The sequence below is a fragment of the Zootoca vivipara genome, chromosome 4, assembly GCF_963506605.1.
Source record: "Zootoca vivipara chromosome 4, rZooViv1.1, whole genome shotgun sequence".
Lineage (NCBI taxonomy): Eukaryota > Metazoa > Chordata > Lepidosauria > Squamata > Lacertidae > Zootoca > Zootoca vivipara.
In genome coordinates, this window is record NC_083279.1 from 64,576,436 (window position 1) to 64,601,255 (window position 24,820).

General features: G+C 39.8%; 2 protein-coding genes across 5 annotated transcripts in view; one reads left to right on the plus strand and one right to left on the minus strand.

Moving 5' to 3' along the window:
• Positions 1-24,820, minus strand: part of ARL13B (ADP ribosylation factor like GTPase 13B) — a 43,328-nt gene that overhangs the window by 12,508 nt on the left and 6,000 nt on the right. For all 4 annotated transcript variants that reach the window (XM_035114823.2, XM_035114824.2, XM_060273666.1 and 1 more), the window contains exons 5-6: positions 2,904-3,009; positions 1,287-1,489 (exon numbers count right to left, since the gene is read on the minus strand). In XM_035114823.2, coding sequence (XP_034970714.2) covers positions 1,287-1,489; positions 2,904-3,009 — 309 coding nt within the window. The remainder of the gene's footprint in view (positions 1-1,286; positions 1,490-2,903; positions 3,010-24,820) is intronic.
• Positions 5,651-16,635, plus strand: STX19 (syntaxin 19). Its single transcript, XM_035114825.2, has 2 exons — positions 5,651-5,921; positions 12,269-16,635. The coding sequence occupies exon 2, from the start codon at positions 12,325-12,327 to the stop codon at positions 13,198-13,200; it is 876 nt and encodes a 291-aa protein (XP_034970716.1). The 5' UTR covers positions 5,651-5,921; positions 12,269-12,324; the 3' UTR covers positions 13,201-16,635.

The window sequence follows — 24,820 nt, forward strand, 5'->3', positions numbered from 1 at the left end:
ATTCCTTCTTAACTCTTTGGATAGAGTGCCCCCCCCATTATTGTTGTTAATTTTACAATTCCTGGATTTTTTATGGAACCGAACAGCTCGGGTGCTTCAGAATGTGCCTTCTGTTGCTACAGGGCTATGGGGCTTCACTATTTGACCCCCCACCCCAGGTTGGGATTTTTAAAGTAGTTCTGTGGGTCCCAGGGCACAGAATCACCCCGATCCTTTCCTTTGTCTAAACAGACCTCTTCCCCCCTGACTTTGGAAGGCTGTGCTTCAAGGGTGATACCAGGGGTTTTTTAAGACCTGCGCCTCTTAAGGATTGTTACGGTCCATAACTTCCATTGCTTTCTACAGGGTTGGGGGTTTAAAGCACTGCCACCCCCACCCCACCCTGCAGGCGCTCGGAACTGGCAGCGCCAACAACGCGCCCAGCAATGTGCAGAAGAGAGCACCGAGCATCCTGAGCCAGTGGGTCCCAGTTGTACCAGCACTTTTTTTTTAAAAAAAGACACCCCCTGAAAATAAGCCACTGTGTGTTTTTTTGAGGGAAAAAAGTTATAAGACGGTGTCTTAAAAAAGGGGAAACACGGTAGGTTTTAACCAATAATGGATCTTCAGAATCCATATCCGAGCACTAATAGGGATTTACCCAATCTCCAGGTAGACAGCTATGTTAGACACACAAGAAGGGATCCCTAGCAGGCAGCGATAGAACTTAGTTTGGAAAAAGAGCAGGATTTTTGAAGCTGTAGATCTGAGAGCCATATGTCAGTTGTGTTAATATTTTTGCAGCAAAAACCTGGGAGGCTGCCGGAATATATTGGCCCCCTTTCCCATAGAAAAATATTATAACAGCTTTGGTAGATCTTTCTGCATTTGCAATAGTATTTAAATAGTAACTTTAACATTGTCATGGAAGATTCATCGACTGTTCCCCTCCAGGCACCCATAAAGATATCAGTAAACAAGATTGTGCACATTACACTTTTCTGATATGTGATGTTGTTTCATGCTGTACACAACACTGACATTTGGTATGATGAAAGGCAGTAGAAGAAAAGGTTTTATGTAACTGCTTATTTGGGGTTGCTATTATATTTATTTCAAAATAAATATTTGTAAGTAAATAGAAGTTATTCTGTCATTTCAAGTTATTACTTCAAAATAAATAAATGAAAGTTATTATGCAACTTCAAACTAAACAAATGACATGCTTTAAATAACTAAATATTTTTTTTAAAAAAAACTTAGTGTTCTTTCATACAGTCCCTTCTTATAAAGCAAAACAAACATACCTTTCTTCCCGTATCTTTCTCACTCGTTCTGCCCGTTCTCTTTTCTCTTGTTCTTCAGCTGCTTTTTGCTCTATGGTGTCTTTCTGGATTCGTTCATGTAAGGCATCAAAATCTTTGGCTATAATATGTAACAGCCAGAGTAAACCTTTCTTTATAGATTTGTCAATTTTCTTTCCATAGCCCATGATCGCTGAACAAGGCTCCTATATGCAAGAGAAAAATCAGCAGCATTATATTGTTAAATTACTATCAACGTGGACGAAGAGATCCTAACTCACTGGCAATTATACAGGTGCTTGTCAGTTGGAACTCATACACATTTTGATCCAACTCAGTACTGAACTATAAATACTGCAATCCAGAGAGATGCAGGTGCAGGTTTGCTTACACACTCCAAAAATGGCTTTTCCAGAAGCTGTCCTCATATATATTCCCAAAATATGAGGAAAGGGATCACTTTGGCAATTTGGTACAAGAGCGATATAAATGAGAATTTAGACACTCATAGCTGCCAAGTCTCCCGTATTCCCCGGGAAACCCCCATTTTTCCAGCTGTTCCCAGCCGAAAAAATGGATCCCCCCCCCCGGTTTATTCTGGCGCGGCGGCCATTTGGAACTGGGCAGAGCCTGCTCAGAAGCGACTTTTGATGCTGCTCTGCCCAGTTCCAAAATGGCTGCAGTGCGACTTCTGGTGTGGCGGCCATTTTGGAATGGGGCAGAGCAGCATTAAAAGTCACTTCTGAGCATGCTCTGCCCAGTTCCAAAATGGCGGCAGCGCTACTTCCGGTCCGATCCCTTATTTTTCAGGCAGGAACTTGGCAGGTATGGACATTGAATTATTATTTTTTTACTAGGGTTCTTCTAAAGCAGTACACATGCGGCATAACATTAACGGAAATGAAAGTGCTGTCATCTTAAGCATCAAAGAATAAAATGGGAGAAAGGAAGACCCCACCATGCATCCAAGGGACTTGTGAGGACGGTTGTGAGGCTGAGCTTACTAGCCCCACTCCCATGTGTTTGGCATAAGTACATACCAGCATATGGCACAGACCCACAGATAGAAATGTTCCAACAAATACCACAACCCTGGAATAAAACTTATGGTGAAAGACATGTTGGGAAGATTTGCCATTGCTTAAACTATTTATTTCACCCGGTTTGTTTGTTTATTTATTTATTTATTTAACTCGGTTACTCTAAAGGTTACTGATCCCGCCCCCCGCTGCCACCTTTTAGGAGCAACATTTGTTAAATAAATAAATTAATAAAGCTCAAGAGCAGCAGTTAAATTCAATGCAATGATGGACACTACAGTAGAACAGTAGCCTAAAGCATTTGAGTGGTGGCAAAGGCTAGGATGGGTTTGGCCTTAATTTCCGTACAGCCTGGATATTAAGCCACTGAAGCAAGTCTACCTGTCTTGTATTAAAACTGGTGCAGCAATCACAACCAGAGCTCCGGAGCACAGAAGAAGAGAAAATGGCTGATAAAGTGGATGGGAACAATGGGATTACACAATTCTAGTTTCAAAGTTCTGCTCACACATCAGGTTTAAGAAAGTTAATCAATCTTATTAAAATGAACCTACAATTAATCTTATTAAAATGCACTTACAATCTGACAGAGACATTTGTGCTCGTTGACAAGCTTTTCGAGAGATAAACACTCAATTACATCTGCTTCTGCCAAGGCGCCTTCTTTATCCTGCTTATTTGCTAACCTAAGAAAAAGAAAGCCACCAAGTGAGAAGTTGCAACAGCGCTGTTTACATTAGTAAAAGTACAAGACAACAAGCAACAGCAGGAGAAAATCTCAATTTATGTGTGCAATAGAAGGCAGTAACAGTCTCCGATATTGCCCATTTACAATAATTCTCAGAGGAAAAAGTTGCACATAATGGTTAATTATCAGAAAAGGAAAAGCATAGTATTGTATTAATTACTCTTAAAACACACAGTATACACTTCTATTTTATTTGAAGTAGGTGAATGTCAAGCTTATCATTTTGTTGTAAATTGTTCAATGCACAAATTCAAAGAGTTATTTTTAAGTAGAGTTCAAACTTGTGTTTACAGGTAGGTAGCCGTGTTGGTCTGGATCGAAGTAAAATAAAAAAATTCCTTCAGTAGCACCTTAAAGACCAACTAAGTTTTTATTTTGGTATGAGCTTTCGTGTGCATGCACACTTCTTCAGATACAGTGAAATGGAAGTTTCCAGGCACTTATGTAGAGAAGGGGTGGGGAGGGGTGGGGATGGGGAGGGGGGATCACTCAGAAGGGTGGTGGAAATGGGTGATTGACTGACTGATAGCTGTTGATGACCGCAAACGACTGCAAATGGTTTTGCATGAAAAAGCAAGGGTTGAGATGGCTGAAGATCGCTTATCATGTATAATGAGATAAGAACCCGATATCTCTGTTCAAACCAGGTCCCTCCATGGTTTTGAGCTTGGTGATAAGTTGCAATTCAGCAACTTCTCTTTCCAGTCTATTTCTGAAATTCTTTTGTAGTAAGACAGCTACTTTGAGATCTTGTATAGAATGTCCTGGGAGATTGAAGTGTTCTCCTACTGGTTTTTCTGTCTTATGGTTCCTGATGTCAGATTTATGTCCATTTATCCTTTGGCGTAGGGTTTGGCCTGTTTGTCCAATATAGAGAGCTGAAGGGCACTGTTGGCATTTGATGGCATACACAATGTTAGAGGATGAGCAATTAAATAGTCCTGAGATGGTATGTTGGATGTTGTTGGGGCCAGTAATGGTGTTGTCTGGGTGTATGTGGCAGCAAAGTTGGCATCTGGGTTTATTGCAGGCTCTGGTACCAGTGTCCATGTTAAGTCTGGTGGTTGTATTATTGTGGGTGAGGAGTTGTTTAAGATTGGGTGGCTGTCTGTAGGCAATGAAAGGTCTTCCTCCCAGAGCTTGAGAAAGGGAGCGGTCATTGTCCAGGAGAGGCTGTAGATCTCTGATGATGCGTTGTACTGTTTTAGCTTGGGAGCTGTATGTGATGACTAGTGGTGTTCTGTTATTTTCTTTTTTGGGTCTGTCTTGCAGCAGGTTCTCTCTAGGTATCTGTCTGGCTCTGTTGATCTGTTGTTTAACTTCATCAGGTGGATATTTTAGTTCTAAAAAGGTTTGCTGTAGATCTCTTAGGTGAGATTCTCTGTCTGTAGAGTTGGAACAGATGCGGTTGTAACGTAAGGCCTGGCTGTATACGATGGATTGTTTGGTGTGTTTGGGATGGTAGCTAGAAGCATGTAGATATGCTTGTCGGTCAGTTGGTTTTCTGTATAAGGTGGTGTCTATATGTCCATCCTGTATTTTTATAGTAGTGTCCAAAAAATGTATTTCTTGCATAGATTGGTTCATTGTTAGGTTGATGGTGGGGTGAAAGTCATTGAATGTCTGGTGGAAGGTTTCCAGGGTCTGTTGTCCATGTGTCCAGATAATAAAAATATCGTCAATGTATCGCAGGTACAGGAGAGGTTTGAGTGGGTAGGAGTTAAGGAAACGTTGTTCTAAATCTGCCATGAAGATGTTGGCATACTGTGGGGCCATGCGGGTGCCCATGGCTGTGCCGCTGATCTGGAGGAACAGGTCATCACCAAATTTGAAGTGGTTGTGGGTAAGGACAAAGTGGCAGAGTTTGGTAGCAAAGTCCGCTGTGGTTTTATCTGAAATGGTGTTCCTTATGGCTTGTAAACCATCATTGTGTGGGATGTTGGTATATAGAGATTCCACATCCATAGTGGCTAGTATAGTATTGTTAGGAAGATTGTTCAAATATTGTATTTTCCTCAGAAAATCTGTGGTGTCACGTACGTAGCTGGGAGCACTGATAGCATATGGTTTCAGAACAGAGTCCATACTTGTGTATATTCAGTGGACAGAACCAAAAGCTCTGTATTGTGTTTCATGCCTGCGTGATAGCTATTTCTAAGGTCTCTCTCTCTCTCTCTCTCTCTCTCTCTCTCTCTCTCTCTCACACACACACACACACACACACACACACACACAGCATCTCATGTGAATGGATGGCATGGAGTGGGGAGGGATCAGTCACTCTGTACATTCACACAATAGCACTTTGTGCATGCTTGTTGGCCTCTGAGGACCCCAGCATTTCCTCCCCTCTATATTATCTGTGATCCCTGGCAATGATATGCATAGTCCAAAAATTCCTCTTATTTGCATGCCAAGTATCCGATGTTCAGGGGATTTATTTTTAGGAGTAGAATCATATTAAGCAACAGGCATTTGCAATGTAAACCAGCAAGTCCAGTAAGGAGGCAGGCAATGGCACTTCCTTGTTCTGCCTCATTAGAATAGAATGGCCCGCCTTGAAAGCAAGGCTGGGTTTCCAACAGGCAGAACCAGATTCCCCAAGCGTAAAGTAAGCAATTTGCTCTGTTGTACATCATAACTGGTGAAGGCTCTCACACTCCACAGCTTTCTAAGATGCACTTTCCCAATGATTATTAAGGTCTAGGTCCAGGAGGATTAAGTAAGCAGAAACTGTTTTAATGGAAACCACACTCCTGCTCTGTTATTTACCCTCACAAGGATATTGGAAAGCACCTTGAAGCACCAGATCCTAAAGAGGCTTCCGGCAACTCAGGATTTTTAAAAAAGGTAAGTAGTTCGGTTTTATTTTACATCAAATAAATCAAAGTAGAACACAGAGTAATTTAAAAGCCCCCAATGTTAAGATGTGTTAAGAATACAGGAGACGTCTGCCCTCTGCAAAGTTTGAAAACATTTCCAATAGATATGTTTGTAGAGCTTTATTACTTAGGTACATGAATACTAATCTGCTAGACGTGTTTTATGCACCCAAACTCGTTTTATTTGGAAGCATGCCAGCAGCAGCTTAAAAGATGAGAGTTCATTTTTAATTTCCCAAGTCAATAAAACCATTCTTTGCACAAATTCTGCATTTTAAAACTGGGGAAGTTTCACAGCAAAATATATACTTGAAGCTATATTCTGGGAGATGGGTGGTTATAAAATTAAGAATACCAAGCTAAACACTGCATGAAGGATTCTTGTTTAATTTACTTGTATGCTTATTATACCTACTTGAATATGGTGTGGAATCAAGGAAACAGAAAAAGGTTGTAAGAGCCTCAGGGGACTTTATTACAGTTGGAGAACTTCAGCACTTTTATTTTAGGAATCATGGGAAAGGGAGTGTATGTGTACATTTGACAGAAATGACATCATCTTACATTTATGAAAAAAAATATGAGTACTGTATGTAGAAACGCTTACAGTCAAAGGTCATGCTCACAGATAACAGATGTAATGAAATTTTACTCCAGGATTTCCTTAATCCTCAAAAAGCTGGGGTATTATTATAAAAGGTTAAAACATGATTTTTTAAAAAGTTCAGCTAAATTTGCCTGCTGCAAGCTGCAGGGTAGCACAACATAATGCCTCAGGTGGCACTTTCATTGATACATTAAAAATCTCCTATAAAGTCTGGCTTTACAAGTGATTTAAAAATATTCTACTGTATTTCTGCACTCTGAATTTAGATAGTGGCTTTTCATATTTTCTGCATTCAGAAACTGCCTTGTACACCAATTTGTCTGTCAACAACCCCCCTAAAAATAGAGAGTATTCTATAATATTCAGGGCATTCTGGCAAGAGCCTTCACTGCCAAGTTGTCCAAAGTCACTTCAGAATGCTGGTCTTCAAATGGTGAGTCACAGCATGACCTAAGGTGGGTCTCAACTGTAACATTACCACCATAGAAATATGCATTAAAACATTAAGAAGTGAGCTCTGGAAAGCCTTGTTGGGGCTAAACAATGGATCCCAAGTCTCAAAAGGTTGAAGATTGCAGCTCTAGAACACCTGCAGCATTTCATACATTGGGGACCTGCTTTTCAGAAATATTTTTCTGCCATTCTTGTTATTCTCCTAGAGAATCTCAGGGTTCCCCAAACTACAGTTTGGAAAAGACTGTTCTAGACAAATGCTGCAATGTTAACACTGCAAACACTCAAAGGAAACATTAAATCGAGATATCAACAGATTTTGTATCTCTCTTAGACTGATTAAATGTGCAATAACCACTGTGAAGATTTCAATGACTAGCTCAACTGCAGGGTATCCAAGTCCTTTGAGTATTTCACCAATATAGAAGTAGACATTTTGTTAAGCAGCTGAAACAGTTCAAGACTCCCTGTTTACCAAGGAAAGTGTCAACAAGGGAACAAATCATGCCTGCCCTCCAAAACTCGCAACACAAAATCTGTCTTGCAATGACAACCAAAACTCTTGCAGAGAACAATTCCTACCTCCAAGAGTATTGGCACAGCCCATATGAAACTGTTCATAACATTATTCAACAAACAGTACAGTTGCATTTACAAATACAATTGATTTCTCCAGTCACCAAGAACATTAACTCAATTTATTTATGGCTCTTTCCAAGTAACACATACATTTATGGTGCTGGTTTTTTCAAGTTTGTTGCTGCCGATTGGCAACTGAAGCTCTGGTTTCATTATGAGCAGTTTCTTATTACGAAGTGCTTCTCCTCCTCCTCGTTTCTGAATCACACTGCCTTTCTCTGGGAGTATTCATTTAGTGATCTCCACCCTGTATCATTTGGTTCCTCCCTCTGGAATAATCAACTCTCACCCAATACCCTGTTATATAATAAAACTGTTGCAAAAATGATACATGTGTTGACCTTGGTCCAACACCAACAATGTAGAATCTTCACAATATATATATGTATTACACATATGTGTGTGTGTGTGTGTGTGTATGTAATACTGCAATAGGGTGGATATATTTATAATTTCAAACATTTAATATTTCAATTACAGCTTCCTATGTCACAGTAGCCGACAATAGAATGATAAAGCAAGTAGCAAATATAGAGTTGTGGCCAATGAAGTTGCTACACAAGGACTTTTGCTGGTGCAATGGAATTTCCTTTCCTCACCCCGTGCACCAACAAATCTGTTCTAGGGGTACTCCCAATCCTCGGGAGCAGATGGGGGGCCTGAGGGGAGAGGAGATGATGAGGAAGTTCTACTGAGCCAGCAGAAGTCGTTGCACCAGTGGGATGAATTTGAAGACTACTAGCCTAACATCTCAAAATGTTGCAAACTTTTTAGAAAGCAACAGCAAAATGATAAAATGCCAAAACAACAAGTAACAGAGAAAATAAAATTTAAAATCGTCATATATTTTTTTTAAAAAAATAGTTTGTCCGGGTGCCTAAAGGAAAGGATGGCCTTCAGGAAGAGTGCACCAAAAATGAGATACCACCATTCAAAAATTTAAAGAAATCTATCCCGGCTGCTAGTCACTTCACCTTTGGAAATGGGAGCACCAACAGAATAGGGTCTTGAGGAAGATCTTAACACTCAGGCAAATTCATATGGAGGCACAAGACTTTCTAAGTTAAAACCAGGGCAATCATATTGAGTTAAAAACAGAGTTTTGAGTTGTTCCTGGAAGCAAAAGAGGCTAGTGCAAAATCTATTACAGCCATTTTCTATTCTTTGTTGTATACACTTGTGTTTCACAGCTAGAGAGATGTAGCAATGGAGTACTGAGCCTCTTAAAAAGCATATGAGCAACAGCCAACTTTTAAAGGTTTTATTTTTAACTGTAATAACAAGGCTTCAAGAATTACAATTTTACATTAATTCAGTTTAATGCAATCCAAGTCAGTGTTTTCTGTAGGTGACAAAATAGAGACTATTGTTCTGCCATTTAATTACTAAGTGGTTAGACATACTAAATTAATGCTGGCCAAGGATGTGTTAGAATGTGCTAAGAGATATTTTCAGGTTGCTACCCTGAAGTCTCAATTCAGTACATCAGCTCATTTTTACATGCACCAAAATGATTTAAAAAGAAAAAAGAACATGCTAAATTGTACCAAGCAGTTTTATAACATTACTGAAGAAAGTCATCATAAAATTTTCTGCTCTAGAAGTCACAGCGTTTTGCAATGTATTATCAGAACACAGCTTATTTTTCTTGTAGACTGCAAGTTTCCAACAACTGGTACTGAAATATGCTTGCCTATTAAGTTCCAGAACACTCATGGTATTCTAAGGAAATGGGATAAGAGACTGCACTTTAGGAGAATGATACAAGGAGGCACAGAAAATTATTCCTCAGTATTAAGGAGGGAGAAAAACACATTTGAGAAGGGACTAATAGGACATACTCGGCAGTTGTATCAATGAATTAGGTGTTTCCCACAGTATCATATGTCAAGCAAATACAGATCTCAGGCCATAAACCCCAGCTATATAATTTTCAGGCGCTCAAAAGGTTACATCAATATGATTACAACAAGGTACCATATTGCTGGTGCTTACTCACCACCTTCCTTAAAGGCACAGTCTGTATGGCGTCAGATAAGCACTGCTGCCAAACCCAATCTATTAAATTAAACTATGGATTGTACTTTAACCAAACCATTAATTGATTTGGGAACTATTCCTGAAGCAAGCACTTTAGAGAAGTTCCACTGTTTACAATCGCCAACTGGAAACTGTTTCAGCATGGAAGTATTCAACCATTGGCGCTGTACAATAAGTAGACTCATTACCGTGTGTTTTCGCCAAACTGAGTGGAAAATCCCAACACCAGAACTGCAAATGCGTAATGGCATTTACTTTAGATGTCCTATGTGATCTGGCCAAACAACAGAGTAAGTGGTTTTTAAGAATCAAACTTCCTGCTTCATACAAAAGTGAAGTTTGTACTCAGGCAGCCATGTTGAGGGAATCAATTTATGAAAAATCCCACTGAGTACAGCTCAAAGCCTACAGCTCTTGCCATCCACTCCTTATCCAGTTTTCACAGATAAGTCTACAGCATATAGGTACAGGATATAGTTATAAAAAAGGGACACCATAGATTATACAGCAGCATACAAAAATGCTGTAAACAACAGAAAAATGAGAGCGAACCAAACCAGCAAGCAATACACCAAAAGGTCAGTCAAACTGAAAGCCTACCAAGACTTTTGCTTCTTTCTCTCCTCCTTTCTCTCTCTCTTTCCCACCTCCACCCCCCACAAAAAACCCTTCAATGAAAAACAAGCATCACAAGAGCTGGCATTTGGAGCATAATCCTGTGAGAAGCACTTTTATCAAAGAGCCATGGGACTGCATGTTAGGGCACACTCTACTGGGACCAGTTCATTTGCAAATGTCAAAAACATGAATAGAAGATTTTCCCCAAGGGATTGGATCCTTAGCATAGCTGCCAAGTTTTCGCTTTTCTCGCGAGGAAGCCTATTCAGCATAAGGGAAAATCCCTGTAAAAAAGGGATAACTTGGCAGCTATGATCCTTAGTCAGCAATCAACAAGCTATTTAATCTTCAGAGAGTAGAAACTGAAGAGTAAAGAGACATTGATATTACTTCCCTCAGTCCAGTACAGAATAAAGCATTTGTGAATAACAAGTTTTTATATATAATCATACTCACATTCTGGTAATGTCATTGGGAATGCCTCAATCCTTTAAACAAGCTGAGCCACTCTTTTCTTTTTAAAAAAGTTATTCAAATTGGGAGTGGTGTGTGCATGCATGTGTATTTGTCAAGACACTATTTACAAATGTGTAATAAAAAAATCCCTACAATAACCAAATTTCCAATATAACTGACGGGGATCTTATTATTTTTAAAAAAGACCTGTATTTTTATCTGCCTATTTTATCCGCTGTTTTATACTTCATATGGCTGTTTGATTTTATTTATTGTTTGCAACCTTGGGCACCACTGGGTGGATCGAGGATACAGATATTTAAATTATGTGATGCAGAGGTGGGGAATCTCAGGCCCAGGGGGCAAATATGGCCCCCAGCATGCACAATCAGGCCCTTGGGACCTTTGCAGACCACACCCCTTCTCACCAGCCCTGCTCCATGCCCTCAATTGCTTTTGCCTGACTAGAATGCTTCCATGAATTGTGTTCGTTTGCCTGGATAAAGTGAAGTATGTAGGCTCCTGTGTGTGTTTGTTGCGTGGATGCAACAAAGCCTAATGTACAAAAAGGTCAGAGTCTCAAGCCATCATCCCACTCACTTTTGCCTGTCATCCCACCCAACCCTGGAAAATGTGGCTCCCAGGTTGAAAAAGGCTCCCCATCCTTGATATAAATAATCCACCCTCTCCAAATCAATGTAATGACTCTTTAGGTTTACCAAGCATTTCAGGTTTTTAGAAGCAACAGCTGTATCTCTTCTTAGGAAGTACAAAATAACTGGACTGTTTCCATGCCCAAAAAGAAACTAGCTTTTTGTTTTTGTTTTTAATGTCACAGATTTAGCTCTTTCCAAGGTGCAGAAGTAATGTTTCTGACTTTGTAGTCATGATTAGCAGATTTCCGTACAGATTTCTTGCACAAATTATCTTACTTATTTCATTCCTTTAATAAATACAGTTGTATTTATTAATAAATGCAGAAGAGTACATTCTAACCAGACATGGTAATTGTTTACTTTCATACAATGTTTCACTACACCAAGCAGTTAGCTCTGCAAAGTTTAGACTGCACCATGGTTAGCTCTGGAGAGAGAAGGTAAGAGGTGAAAGATCATGCAAGTCTCTAATTCATGATTAGGATTTTTAAAAGATTTTTACATATGTAATTTTCAAGATATTGTCAGCTTGCAGACCACTTGAGTTTTCCTTCTGCCCATCACACCAAAAGAATAATTTAAAAAGATGCAGTACAATATTGGACCAGTATTAGGCAGTCAACAATTATGTGTATTTCCTGCACGTTTCAAAGAATCTTGAGAAGCTTACCACTGACCAAGTATTTCTAAGGGGAAAAAAAATTGCTTTATGTGCAACCTATTTATGGTAGCTTATGCTGCTGCATTTTTCTGACTCCCCCTCCCTCTCCGTTAAAGGTTTTCTGTCATCCTTGTAATAGGTCTGTGGGTAAACAACAGCTTACTAAAATGGTTTTTAATCCTTAGGTTTACACAACTGTCTGGTTTTAAAAAGAACAGAACCACAGAAAACTCTACAGAAGATGAAAGACCGCCTTCAAGAGCTTAAATTGCGAGCAAAGGAACTGCAATTAATAGAAGAAAACAGCCGTTCTCCTAGTGTTGTGGCAGAGGAAAAAGAACTTGAACAAACTGCTGTCATTTTTGAAAAGGAGCCCATAACTGAAAGGTACCTGAATGAAATCCAGCAACTTCACAATGATATTAACAATTTGGCAGCAGACGTCCAAAAGTTCAGCCAGCAGCAAAAAAGCCTAGTGGCTTCCATGAGGAGATTCAGCGTACTTAAAAAGGAGTGCAGCATCACAAAAGGGATAAAGGTTCAAGCAGAACACATTAGCAAGTGCTTGGACGACTTGTCAAAAACACTGAAGAAAGCAGAGAAAGAACATGGTTCATCATCTGCCATTATAAGGGTTCTGAGTGCTCAGCGGGCGGTCCTATTCCGTCGCTTCCAAAATATCATGTTTCTGTACAACGCCGCCATAACAGCCAAGCAAGAAAAATGCAAAGCTTTTATTGTGCGCCAGCTTGAAGTGGCTGGAAAAGAAGTCTCCGAGGAAGAACTGAACGACATGGTACAACAAGGAAAATGGGAAATCTTCAACGAAAACTTGCTCACCGAGGTCAATATCACAAAAGCTCAGCTATCTGAGATTGAACAGAGACACAAAGAACTGGTCAATCTGGAGAACCAGGTGAGAGACTTGAAGGGCCTCTTTGTCCAAATCTCACTTTTGGTGGAAGAACAAGGCGAAATGATCAACAGCATCGAAATGGAAGTTGTCAATACTCAGGACTATGTTCAGACAACAACAGAGAAATTCAGGATGGCAGCAAAGTATCGAAAGAAGCATCCGTGCAGGGCAATATGCTGCTGGTGCTGTCCCTGCTGTTAATAGGGGGTTTTTTTGGGGGGGGGGGAAATACAAGCAGTTAAATGTTCTTTGCAATAGCCCTAATCCAGTATGTAATGAACATAGGTGACCCTGCTTTTGGGGGGGAGGGATTGTACCATCAGGCAAAGCCACAGTTTGATTCAACATTTCCTTTCCTTTCACATGCCCTGAATGCTGCAATATTTGGCAGGGGATCTAAGGAACAAAAGGGGTGACTTACAAGGGAACAGCCAGACTTTCTGACGCTCATTCCCTGCCATTGCTTTTTAAGATCTAGTAGAGGACTTTGCTATAATGGTGAAGTTTCTCAAAAAGGGGAACAAGGTCGTGCTGGGTGTAGCAGGATGGAGTTCTGTTACCAGTCACAGGTCACAGGAACTAGTCAAGCAGGTGCTTGTGACAACAGGTACAACCACGTGCCACACAGCACTTGCCTCCACATTCGATTCACTTCCTTGGGAAGTGACTGTATGCCCCTAGCAATTTTATTCAGCAGTTTAGATGAAGGAAAACTGCAAGCCCAGAGTAATAAATGCTAGGACAATGTCATCCAGAATGTGCTCAGCAAATTTGCAGCGAGTTCACATTCCTCTGTTGTATGGCTTTTCTAAGAACAAAGAGTTTGAAATAATTTGTGACTGTGGTATTTGACAAAATACTATTTGAAGAACAGGGAAATAGATTGTTAAGCTACAAGAGCTGCACTGAAACAGGTTAAAAGGGGGAGAGATTACTACAAAAACATTGTATGTGTAAAATCTTTAAGAATGCAGTAAAGAATATACTGTAGCTATTTTTGTATGTTACACATTTTCTTCCATGTCATTTGTATAAACATAACAGTTATATGATATTTTGGGAGATGTGCATATGTAACCAAGGTCTTGGTTTATACTTTCAAAACATAAAAAGTTTTTTCAATATATATGATTTAAAAAAAAACAAAAATTGATGCAAATGTGTAGCATGCTTCACCCAACTTTGAACATTTGTTATTCCAAAAAAGGAATTATTTTGGCAGCAGAGCTTTTCTGTGTCTGTTAAACAGGTCTTAGCAATACAGGTTTATTAATGTCATCCAAAGACTAGGGTCAAAAAGAAAAAAAGGGGGGAAAGACTACTATATACATTATACAGGGGGGAAATTGTTCCTTCTATGTGGCCAGTTCCAGTTTCCTGATGTAGAGGGCCTATGTAAGCTGCCATCATGCCTCAGGCTAGAGCCAAGAGATCTATTTTAGGCATGTCCAAAGGCTTCATCAACCTCAATAGACTTTCTGGTCTATTACCCTCCACCAAGCCATTTAAAAAAAGCAAGTTATTTTCAAAAGTTTTCTCGGTTCACAAATGTTGTGTCATAGAACATAAAACACAAGCTGAAAGTTGTATTGGTTACATAGAAATAGGTATGTGGTTCTTTGACCCTGAGCATAACAACTATTTATGTAAGCATTGCAACAATTAGACCATAAAAGGGATTGGTCCGTTTGTGGCATGAGATTCTTGTGGTCATCTCATAAATATGATTCCTACCACAATTATGTCAGAACACAGTAACATGACATTGACTACTAAAAACACAAAACTAAAGACTTATTATTAAGTAGCTTAAGTCAATTGATTATAATAAGTGTACTCTGAAAGTGATTTAACACTGGAGTCATAATTATTCAGAAATGAAAGAGCTATTGTCTGCAGAACTTTTTTTGCTGCCAGCAGCTTTAGCTCTCCATAGTTGTCAAATTACCACATTTCACAAATGCTAATTTAATTTATTTAAAAAGCTAATTTATTTTTACTCAGAACAGAAAAGTAAAAAGACTATTACCATATATACAGTTTGTTACATAAAGTGCAAATCTATCACTAGTGTGAGACAAGCATGGAAAGTATGTGTGGGGAAGATTAAATTAAACCATGTTGGCAATTTACATATTAGAGAACTATATAAAGAAAACATGTTTTGTTGTAATTATAAGAAAGAAAGGCAGTAATGTATTTGAAATGTGTAGCTGAAACTTAAAAGTTAAACAGGCCTAAAACAGGAAAATAAATGTTGGCCTAAGTATGCAAGGAAAGTCACTGGACATTATAAGGTCAGGAAAACTATAAATATTTACTATTCTGCTCCAGAGTGATTTTATAAAGGTTTTATTATATGCAATATACTGTAATTGATAAGTACTTCATACATGTCATATTTAAATGAAGCTTTTAAAACAAGTACTTAAGAATACAGACTACATTCAGAGCAGATTCAAGCATTACATTTTGAATTCTAGTAAAAAATGTGCTGGCTATGTGTCTTCCACAATTAACATGGAAGGAACAAATGAGACCTGGCCCCACGTGCAGTCCAGGTTCCGACAAACTTTCAAAAACCATGGCTTATGAATCTGGGAAGAAGTGTCAGGGCTAAGCAAAGAACACTCCCTCTTCCATTTAGCTTTGGGCAATCATTCCTTGCTGGTACAAAACTAAAGGTAGCATTATATTAAATCACTTTGTGCATGGAAAAGCCCAGAGTACTTTCTTATGTCCCAACCAGGGAACTCTGTGCTATCAGGAAAAGAAAAATATACCCTTTGTGACTAGTAGGAAAATGCAATAGGCTAGTGGAAGCTACTCTGCTTAATAGAAGGCTTTTTTAAAGAAACAAAAACAAAGAACAAGTCTACCAAGAGGTTAGAAATCTAAGTTCCCATGTGAAGTGCCAAGTATGGGATTTTTCTTCTATGGACAACATGGAAATGCAGAGTGATAAACTTGTAGCAGTCTAGCACCTTCCTTGGTCGCGCTGCTCGATGATCTCCGACGAGCTAGAGACAAAGGTGAGAGCTGTTTCCTAGTTCTGCTGGATCTCTCAGCGGCCTTTGACACCATCGACCATAACATCCTTCTGGACCGTCTAGAGGGGCTGGGAGCTGGGGGCACTGTTATACAGTGGTTCCGTTCCTTCCTCCTGGGCCGTGTTCAGAAAGTGGTGTTGGGGGATGAGTGTTCAGACCCCTGGGCACTCACTCGTGGGGTGCCTCAGGGTTCCGTTCTCTCCCCCATGCTTTTTAATATCTATATGAAGCCGCTGGGAGAGATCATCAGGGGGTTTGGGCTGGGTGTTCATCAGTATGCAGATGACACCCAGCTCTACCTTTTAAATCAGAACCAGTGAAGGCGGTGAAGGTCCTGTGTGAGTGCCTGGAGGCGGTTGGAGGATGGATGGCGGCTAATGGATTGAAGTTGAATCCTGACAAGACAGAAGTACTGTTTTTGGGGGGCAGGAGGCGGGCAGGTGTGGAGGACTCCCTGGTCTTGAATGGGGTAACTGTGCCCCTGAAGGACCAGGTGCGCAGCCTGGGAGTCATTTTGTACTCACAGCTGTCCATGGAGGCACAGGTTAATTCTGTGTCCAGGGCGGCTGTCTACCAGCTCCATCTGGTACACAGGCTGAGACCCTACCTGCTCGCGGACTGTCTCGCCAGAGTGGTGCATGCTCTGGTTATCTCCCGCTTAGACTACTGCAATGTGCTCTCCGTGGGGCTACCTTTGAAGGTGACCCGGAAACTGCAATTAATCCAGAATGCGGCAGCTAGACTAGTGACTGGGAGTGGCCGCCGGGACCACATAACACCGGTCCTGAGAGATCTACACTGGCTCCCAGTACGTTTCTGAGCACAATTCAAAGTGTGGGTACTGACCTTTAAAGCCCTAAACGGCCTCGGTCCTGTATACCTGAAGGAGCGTCTCCACCCCCACCATTCAGCCCGGACACTGAGATACAGCACCGAGGGCCTTCTGGTGGTTCCCTCATTGCGAGAAGTGAGGTTACAGGGAACCAGACAGAGGGCCTTCTCGGTAGTGGCACCCGTCCTGTGGAACGCCCTCCCAGCAGAAGTTAAGGCAATAAGTAACTATTCTACTTTCAGAAGGCAACTGAAGGCGGCCCTGTTTAGGGAAGTTTTTAATGTTTGATGCTGTACTGTTTTTAATATTCGGTTGGAAGCCGCCCAGAGTGGCTGGGGAAACCCAGTCAGATGGACGGGGTATAAATAATAATAATAATAATAATAATAATAATAATAATAATAATAATAGTTGTTGTTGTTTAGTCGTTTAGTCGTGTCCGACTCTTCGTGACCCCACGAACCATAGCACGCCAGGCACTCCTGTCTTGCACTGCCTCCCGCAGTTTGGTCAAACTCATGTTCATAGCTCATGTTCATGTTAATAATAAATTATTATTATTATTATTATTATTATTATTATTATTATTATTATTTCTGTGGTGTAAACCACTGACCCTAGGGCTTACCGATCGGAAGGTTGGAGGTTCGAATCCCTGCAACGGGGTGAGCTCCCATTGCTCAATCCCAGCTCCTGCCAGCCTAGCAGTTCAAAAGCATGTCAAAGTGCAAGTAGATAAATAGGTACCGCTCCAGCGGGAAGGTAAACGACGTTTCTGTGCGCTGCTCTGGTTCGCCAGAAGCGGCTTAGTCATGCTGGCCACATGACCCGGAAAAACTGTCTGCGGACAAACGTCGGCTCCCTTAGCCAGTAAAGCGAGATGAGTTCCGCAACCCCAGAGTTGTTTGTGACTGGACTTAACTGCATAGCTGCCAAGTTTTCCCTTTTCTCGCGAGGAAGCCTATTCAGCATAAGGGAAAATCCCTTAAAAAAAGGGATAACTTGGCAGCTATGCTTAACTGTCAGGGGTCCTTTACCTTTACTAGCACCTTACTTTTGTTGGCTTATTTCCATGGCTGACTTACTCACCTGTTAACAAGCCAGGACAGAAAGACAAGATCAGGTCCATCTTAATAGCCTGGTCTGTTAACAGAGATTAAGCCACTGTTCCCTATTTTGGAGACAACAAAATGGGAATTGAGCCTCAAATGCCAGCATTTGAGTGGATGGGTGAGCAAGGAACACTCTTCCTCAACGCCTGTTCCTAAATTATGTTTTATGAAGTCCGGAACAATCATGCAAACCTGGTGTTTAAATGATAGATTGAACAATTTTAAAGTGGCTACAATAATTTGAACCAGACATGTAAAATTTAGGACTCTTGTATCAGTTCATAAAGGAAAGCATGAACAGCCGATGCTGTTGTTAAACCCTGAGAACTTAAAATTCCCCCCCACCCTGGCAGCATTTTGAAAAAACCAAAACAGTCCTTCCCATTTTGCAAGACTAGCACACACTAGTCACTACCAAGCTAGTCAGGTTTTTCAGACCAAGCATGTCCAGTTAAAATCTCATATAATATTTTCTTCCAACAGCAGCGTATTTACATTCATGCAACCTTGTAATTTAAAGTAACCTGAAGGAATAGCTGTGGCAAAAATGTAGCAATACAACATCATGGATTTTACACTTGCCATTTACATAATTTTGTACACTTAAAAGCAAAGGCTTTTCCGTTTAATGTGGTAAAAAAAAAAGATAAAGAATGATTTATGGGATGAACTGGTTATCCTTATAAGACTCTAAGACACTGTTTCCCTCAATTATTTTTACAACACCCGGTTTCTCCACCCTCTCAACCAACCAGCCATTATAGCTCCTTAGTGTAATGGCTATACAGTATTTTCTTCCTACACTGGTCTCATTCACATCTAACACTAAGCCAAACTGTGGTTTACTGTGAATGAGCAAGTGTGCTGGTGCACAGTGATGAAACTGCAGCCACTGACTTAAGTTCCTCCCAAACTCCTCTACATTACTGAGAGCTAAGCCATGGCTTGGTTTAGTGTTCAGCGTAAACTTAGGATCCTGGGCTCTCCCAAACACACTATGAGCAGTAAACCAATAATAAATCTAAGTTACTGCTAATGGATCATTTGGAGTCAGACAAACTGCAATCTCAAATTTGGACACAACCATGAGTGAAACCATGGGAGAGGAAAGCAGCAGCCACTGTTTCTTCCTGGTGCATCAGCACAAAAGCCATAGACACAAACACTGCCATGAAGTTCCCAGGAATGGTTATCAGCTAAACATGCTTATAGGTCACCAAGATAATCCAAGATGAACTGAAGCAAAAAGGTATCAGAAAACACATGTGTTGCATTATTGACAGTCATTCTTTCCTTCTCTTTGATCTGCCTCCTACTTACACTGGAGACAAATAAAATAGCCATGGCATGGAACAGTCCACAACACTGTAGGAACAGGCATATAGCAAAGACAAGTAAGAGACCATTCTTGATCCACTATAACTGACTGCAACTGATATTTACACTCACTGGCATGAAGAGTCTACGGAAAAGTGCCTGAAATAGATTACGGCAGTGGTATGGGAGCCTCTTTTCGGAAGGCTCAGTAGTATTTAAATAACCACTAAGTAAGTGGTACAGAAACCATGCTTACTTCACCACAGCTCCTAATCTAATCTGTGTGGCAAAGTTCTGTTTAACCAGCCCTGTACATGAAGTATCTGGCTTTAGCAATACCTTCCCCTCCCCTTCCCTGCAACTGAACATACATCAAACTAGGGATACAATTAAACATCTTAAGGATTTTTGCCTTGGCATATTACAATATTACAAGTTGTATGTTGCTGTGATTCAGAACATTTGCTAAAAAAGTACAGGATGTACTGCTGAATTTACTTCCTAAAAATCTCAGCTTTTATTATTAGTCATTATTGCTACAAAAAAGACACTTGAAACCTCAGACTCAGGAGTAATTAAATAATTTTAAGAATAAGAGCTATGTTACAGCACCACACACATTCCATCAGAATAATTATTTTGCGTGATTTGGTAAACAAGTTCCCTTCTGAAAGGATGTGTTACTCACTTATCTCTTCCTGACTGTGACAAGGATGCCATCTAAAACAAAGCTTCAAACATTGTTTGAAGGAAAACATTGTTTATGATTATGGAAAAGCATTAAGCTAAGTTTATTTTTATGGACAAGAGGGACAAAAATGTTTCCATCTAGAAGTAAACAGTGGATTTTTTTTAGCAGGCCACAAAATGTATTTATAGAGAGTCTTATATAGTACTGTACAGTGGAACCTCGGTTTATGAACACCTCGGTTTACGAATTTTCAGTTTACGAACGCCACAGACCCATCTGGAACGGATTAGTTCACTTTTCATTACTTTCAATGGGAAAGTTCGCTTCAGTTTATGAACGCTTCAGTTTATGAACAGACTTCCGGAACCAATTACACTCATGCTTCGGGTTAAGTACGCTTCAGGTTGAGTACTCCGCGGACCCGTCTGGAATGGATTAATCCACTTTCCATTACTTTCAATGGGAAGGTTCGCTTCGGTTTATGAACGCTTCAGTTTAAGTACTCCGCAGACCATCTGGAACAGATTAATCCACTTTCCATTACTTTCAATGGGAAAGTTCGCTTCAGTTTATGAACGCTTCAGTTTATGAACAGACTTCTGGAACCAGTTGTGTTCATAAACCGAGGTACCACTGTACATCAAATCTCCTGCCTGCTGCTCTGTCATTGGCCCTAGCTTACCAGAAGCGCTGGTTATGACCTATAAAACCCTTAATGTCCAAGCTATCTGAAAGATTGTATTCCCTCATGCAAATATGACCTGGTTTTGAGATTTTCAGCGAAGCCCTTCTCTCTGTTCTACCACCTTCACAGGCATGCCTGAATAGGGGAAAGAGCCTTCTTGGTGGCTGCTCCGAGACTCTGGAACTCCCTCCCTGGAGAAGCTGATTCACCCCTCAAATGCACACTTTTTTGCTGCTGCTGTGCCTGTAGACCAGCTGACTACAGCCAGGCAGGTGGAGATGCTAGTTGCCAAGGGTGGCGCCCAGACATCCTCCAGTCGCAAAAGGCCAGTTGCCAGTCAAAAAATGTGACTGGTGCTCAGCTAATTTCTAACGCTGACTCCAAAATATAGTCTGGCTGATGGAAAGCTCCATATGGTTTAGAAGAGAATTCCTAGTACAATATTGGAGAAATCTACTCAGAAGCAAGCCCCCACTGAATTCAATGGCACTTACTCTCTTTTCTGTGTATAGGATTTCAATCAATAAACATTTTTAAAAATCTTCTAATCCCCTCAAAAAGGTATTGCAACTCTAAACGTATTTGACTGATTCAGTACAAGAACACATTCAGAATGTATTCACTTTTATCTACAACTTTCAGCACTGAAATCCTCACATCCCTCTGAAATAGTTTAGGCTGATATATAAATGCCAGAGGCAATCTATAGAGCTTTATAGCCAGATAGGCATTTGTAAACTAAGCCTTCGATATTAAATTCCTGTGTTCTATACCAGAATGGTATTTTTCTTGTTTTACTAGGATTGTGCTCACAAATACTGATCACTTTAAAAAGGGGCTTTTGGCTGAAGAGTACTTAGTCTCTGATAATGTATTTCATTCATACAGGCAGCAGGTCCATTCAGATACTGTGCATGCTTTAGTACAATACCCATGCATGCTTTACTGCAACAACATGATCCTAATTCCCCTAGCCCAACCAGAGGTGCAGTTAAGGGGTATCTGTTATGCTATCAATAGGAGGCACGTATAGCATACCTTTCCAACCAACAGTGGCTTACATTTAGGTGTCACTTAACAGTATGCAAGGTAATGCTGCAGATATATTAAATATATTTTAAATATATTTTAAATATATTAAAAGGCACAAACACATACACTAGAATAATTGCTCCAACTATTTAAATCAGGACCCACAACCAGTCTCTTTCTGATTTCATATGAAATGCACTAATATAGTAAAACCACTTTCAGGGCTTCTTTAACATTTGTTTTTCTTATCAGATAAATAAGAGCATAGGAAAGTGAAAAATAGCACTGATTTTACCTAAGATTGGGGTATAGTAATCTGCCATTAGATTACAGGAATGCAGAACCTAACAGAGGTCTCCAGATGCAAAGGAGGCTAGAGCTTGGGTGTGAAAGAGAAAAATTCAGCCCATTAAGTATCTGCCAGAATTCCTTTGGTGAGAGGTGGTGGGAGGGAGGGAGATGGGCAGGCGTGTGCACATATAATAATTAAAACTGGGTGCCAATTTGCATCTATTGGTTTAAAGGAGGGAGCTTTTTGGTATGAAAATGTTAAAGACGGTTGCACTAGTTAAGCTGGGGGAAAAATACAGGATTTGTACAAATTTGGAAATTTAGAGCTTGTTTATATGGAAGAAAGCTATCAACATGTTGAACTTATTCATCTATCAAGACTTTGAGTGAAAATATTATGGACAACTAAGATGTACTTTTGTACATAACTACCCATGCTTTTGCCCCTGGTATGAAAGAGGAGGGCACCCATGGGCCTGATACCTCACAACCCATTTCAGTGTTTTTAGATTACCGTGAGTGAATCAATCTAGTTCTCAGTTTCTACAATTTAACCATAGCTGCCAAGTTTTCACTTTTCTCGCGAGGAAGCCTATTCAGCATAAGGGAAAATCCCTGTAAAAAAGGGATAACTTGGCAGCTATGAATTTAACATAGGTCATTAGTAAGACATATCACGTCACCACCAAATCCTTTATACCAAATAGGTGCAGAAAGCTTTTTGAGATAACGGGTAAGTATATTATTATGTGTCACAGGGAAATACAAGTACATAGGCATACATCTCTCTCTCTCTCTCTCTCTCTCTCTCTCTCTCTCTCTCTCTCTCTCACACACACACACACACACACACACGAACTACACATTCACTCTTTCTTTCTAGCCAGTAAAGATGGATGGACTTTCAACAAGTATTGACTGAAACTTCAACAGAGACAAACAAATCTAATTCTAGATAGTGGCTCAGAAATAAATAAATAAAAATAGGCTAGATATTCTTCTGCAAAACCATCCATCCTAAAGTTACAACCTTATACTAGCTTAAAGGGATCATAACAAGAAATTCCATATAAGCCTAACTTCATTCATTTCACCCTAATTGTTTTAGAGCAAAATGTTGTCAGTATTTCAGTTGTCTAAAGTGAAGATGGTAGGACTAGGAGTATGATCAATTCCCTCTCCCAAATATGTAGCTCAATAATTAAGTTAAGAAATAAAAAATCCAGCTGGCAGCTATAGCTAGGTCATTCCAAAACAAAACTCTGAACAGTTTTTATTATAAAATGATTGAAGTAGCTTATGACAAGATCTTCACCTGTAGGGATTTATCTATAAACAAGAAGCTCCTAGACAAAAATGTGGAAAGAGTTCTAAAGCAGCATTTCTCAACCTTTAACCCATGCCCCCTCTCAGATTATATAAAAATGTTATGCCCCCATCCACATCTGGTGCCCCTATTTTATTTTTATTTTTAGAAAGTATTGAAACATTGTTGACCTTTATCATAAACAGTATTTTGGGGCTTAATTTAAAAAACAAATCAATAATACTTTTAAAGTGTATATATATATTCCCAAAAAAATTCAAAAAAATGCACATGAAATTTAAAATTTCAAATAGTCAGATCTTAGAACACTTTAAATATCCAGTCTGTTGCACAGCAAAATCAGATTCACTAAGGCATAAATTGTATAATGTTGTGGAGAGCCTTTCTCCTGTTTTGGGATATACAGGGAGATATTTCAACCAACATTTCCCCAAACTGAATTTCCTGAAATCCTTGTCAGCTGAATCACATTTGAGTTCCAAAAACCCAACATCAGGGATAAAAGGTTATTCAGAGTGTTCTCTGCAACTGGCAGGAAGGTTTGCTCAGTTTCCTCTGCCAGTTATTTTATACAGTCATCAGAACTAAGTTGCCAACCGGAAGAGTAACTAGGGTGGTGCAACTGGTGTCAGAACAACGGGTGCGAAATGAAGGAGGGTGTGAGATTGGTCACAGGTGATGCAGTATAGAAAGTCATTGTAATAGCACAAATTTCACACAAAGACAATTTTCACATTTATTTTGTTACCAAAAAAATACTACTACCCATGGGTAATTAATGCAAAAAATAAACAAGTTAATGGTTTTAGTAATTACATGAAACACTGATTTATTTATTTATTTTGATAATTAAACAATATGAAATTCATCTCCAAATGTCTGGCATTTGTTCAATTATATTTTAAGCACAACTTTTCTGTCAATTAATAAACCGTCTAGTAAGTGCTGTATTAAGTCCTGTTGTGCTGAAAACACAATATATTAAAAATTGTAGCCCTATCAGGTCAAAATGTTACCAGCTGCTATTGAGTGTCACTTTTCTCATTTCATTCTAATTCTAAATTCACAGATTCACAGTTCTAATTTAAACTATTAAGCCCCACTGCTTTCAATGGAAGAATTAAGAACATGTAATTTAGCATTACATTAAAATGGACTTAAACCTGCTTCACTGTGGCTGGATCATGACCATATTGTTCAGAAAGGCAGAAGGCTATTTTACTCTGCAAGTGTCTAAATTGCAGTGCATCCACTTTCTGCTACATCGCTACACTGAACATGTTGGAGTAAGACCTGCACAGATCCCGAGATACAGAGTTATTCATGAGACAACTTCAGTTTCTAGATACCAGGTTCTTTTGATAATGTATCACTTGCACCCCCTGGTGTTAAACACAGAGACCTCATTAATACCAACGGTTTGCTATGCTTATATTAGACAACACAAGGGTCATATTACTTGTGTTGACATCGTTATTCGTCAA

Coding starts and splice junctions, on each gene's coding strand:
- STX19 (XM_035114825.2), top strand. CDS start 12,325: ATGAAAGACCGCCTTCAAGAGCTTAAATTGCGAGCAAAGGAACTGCAA.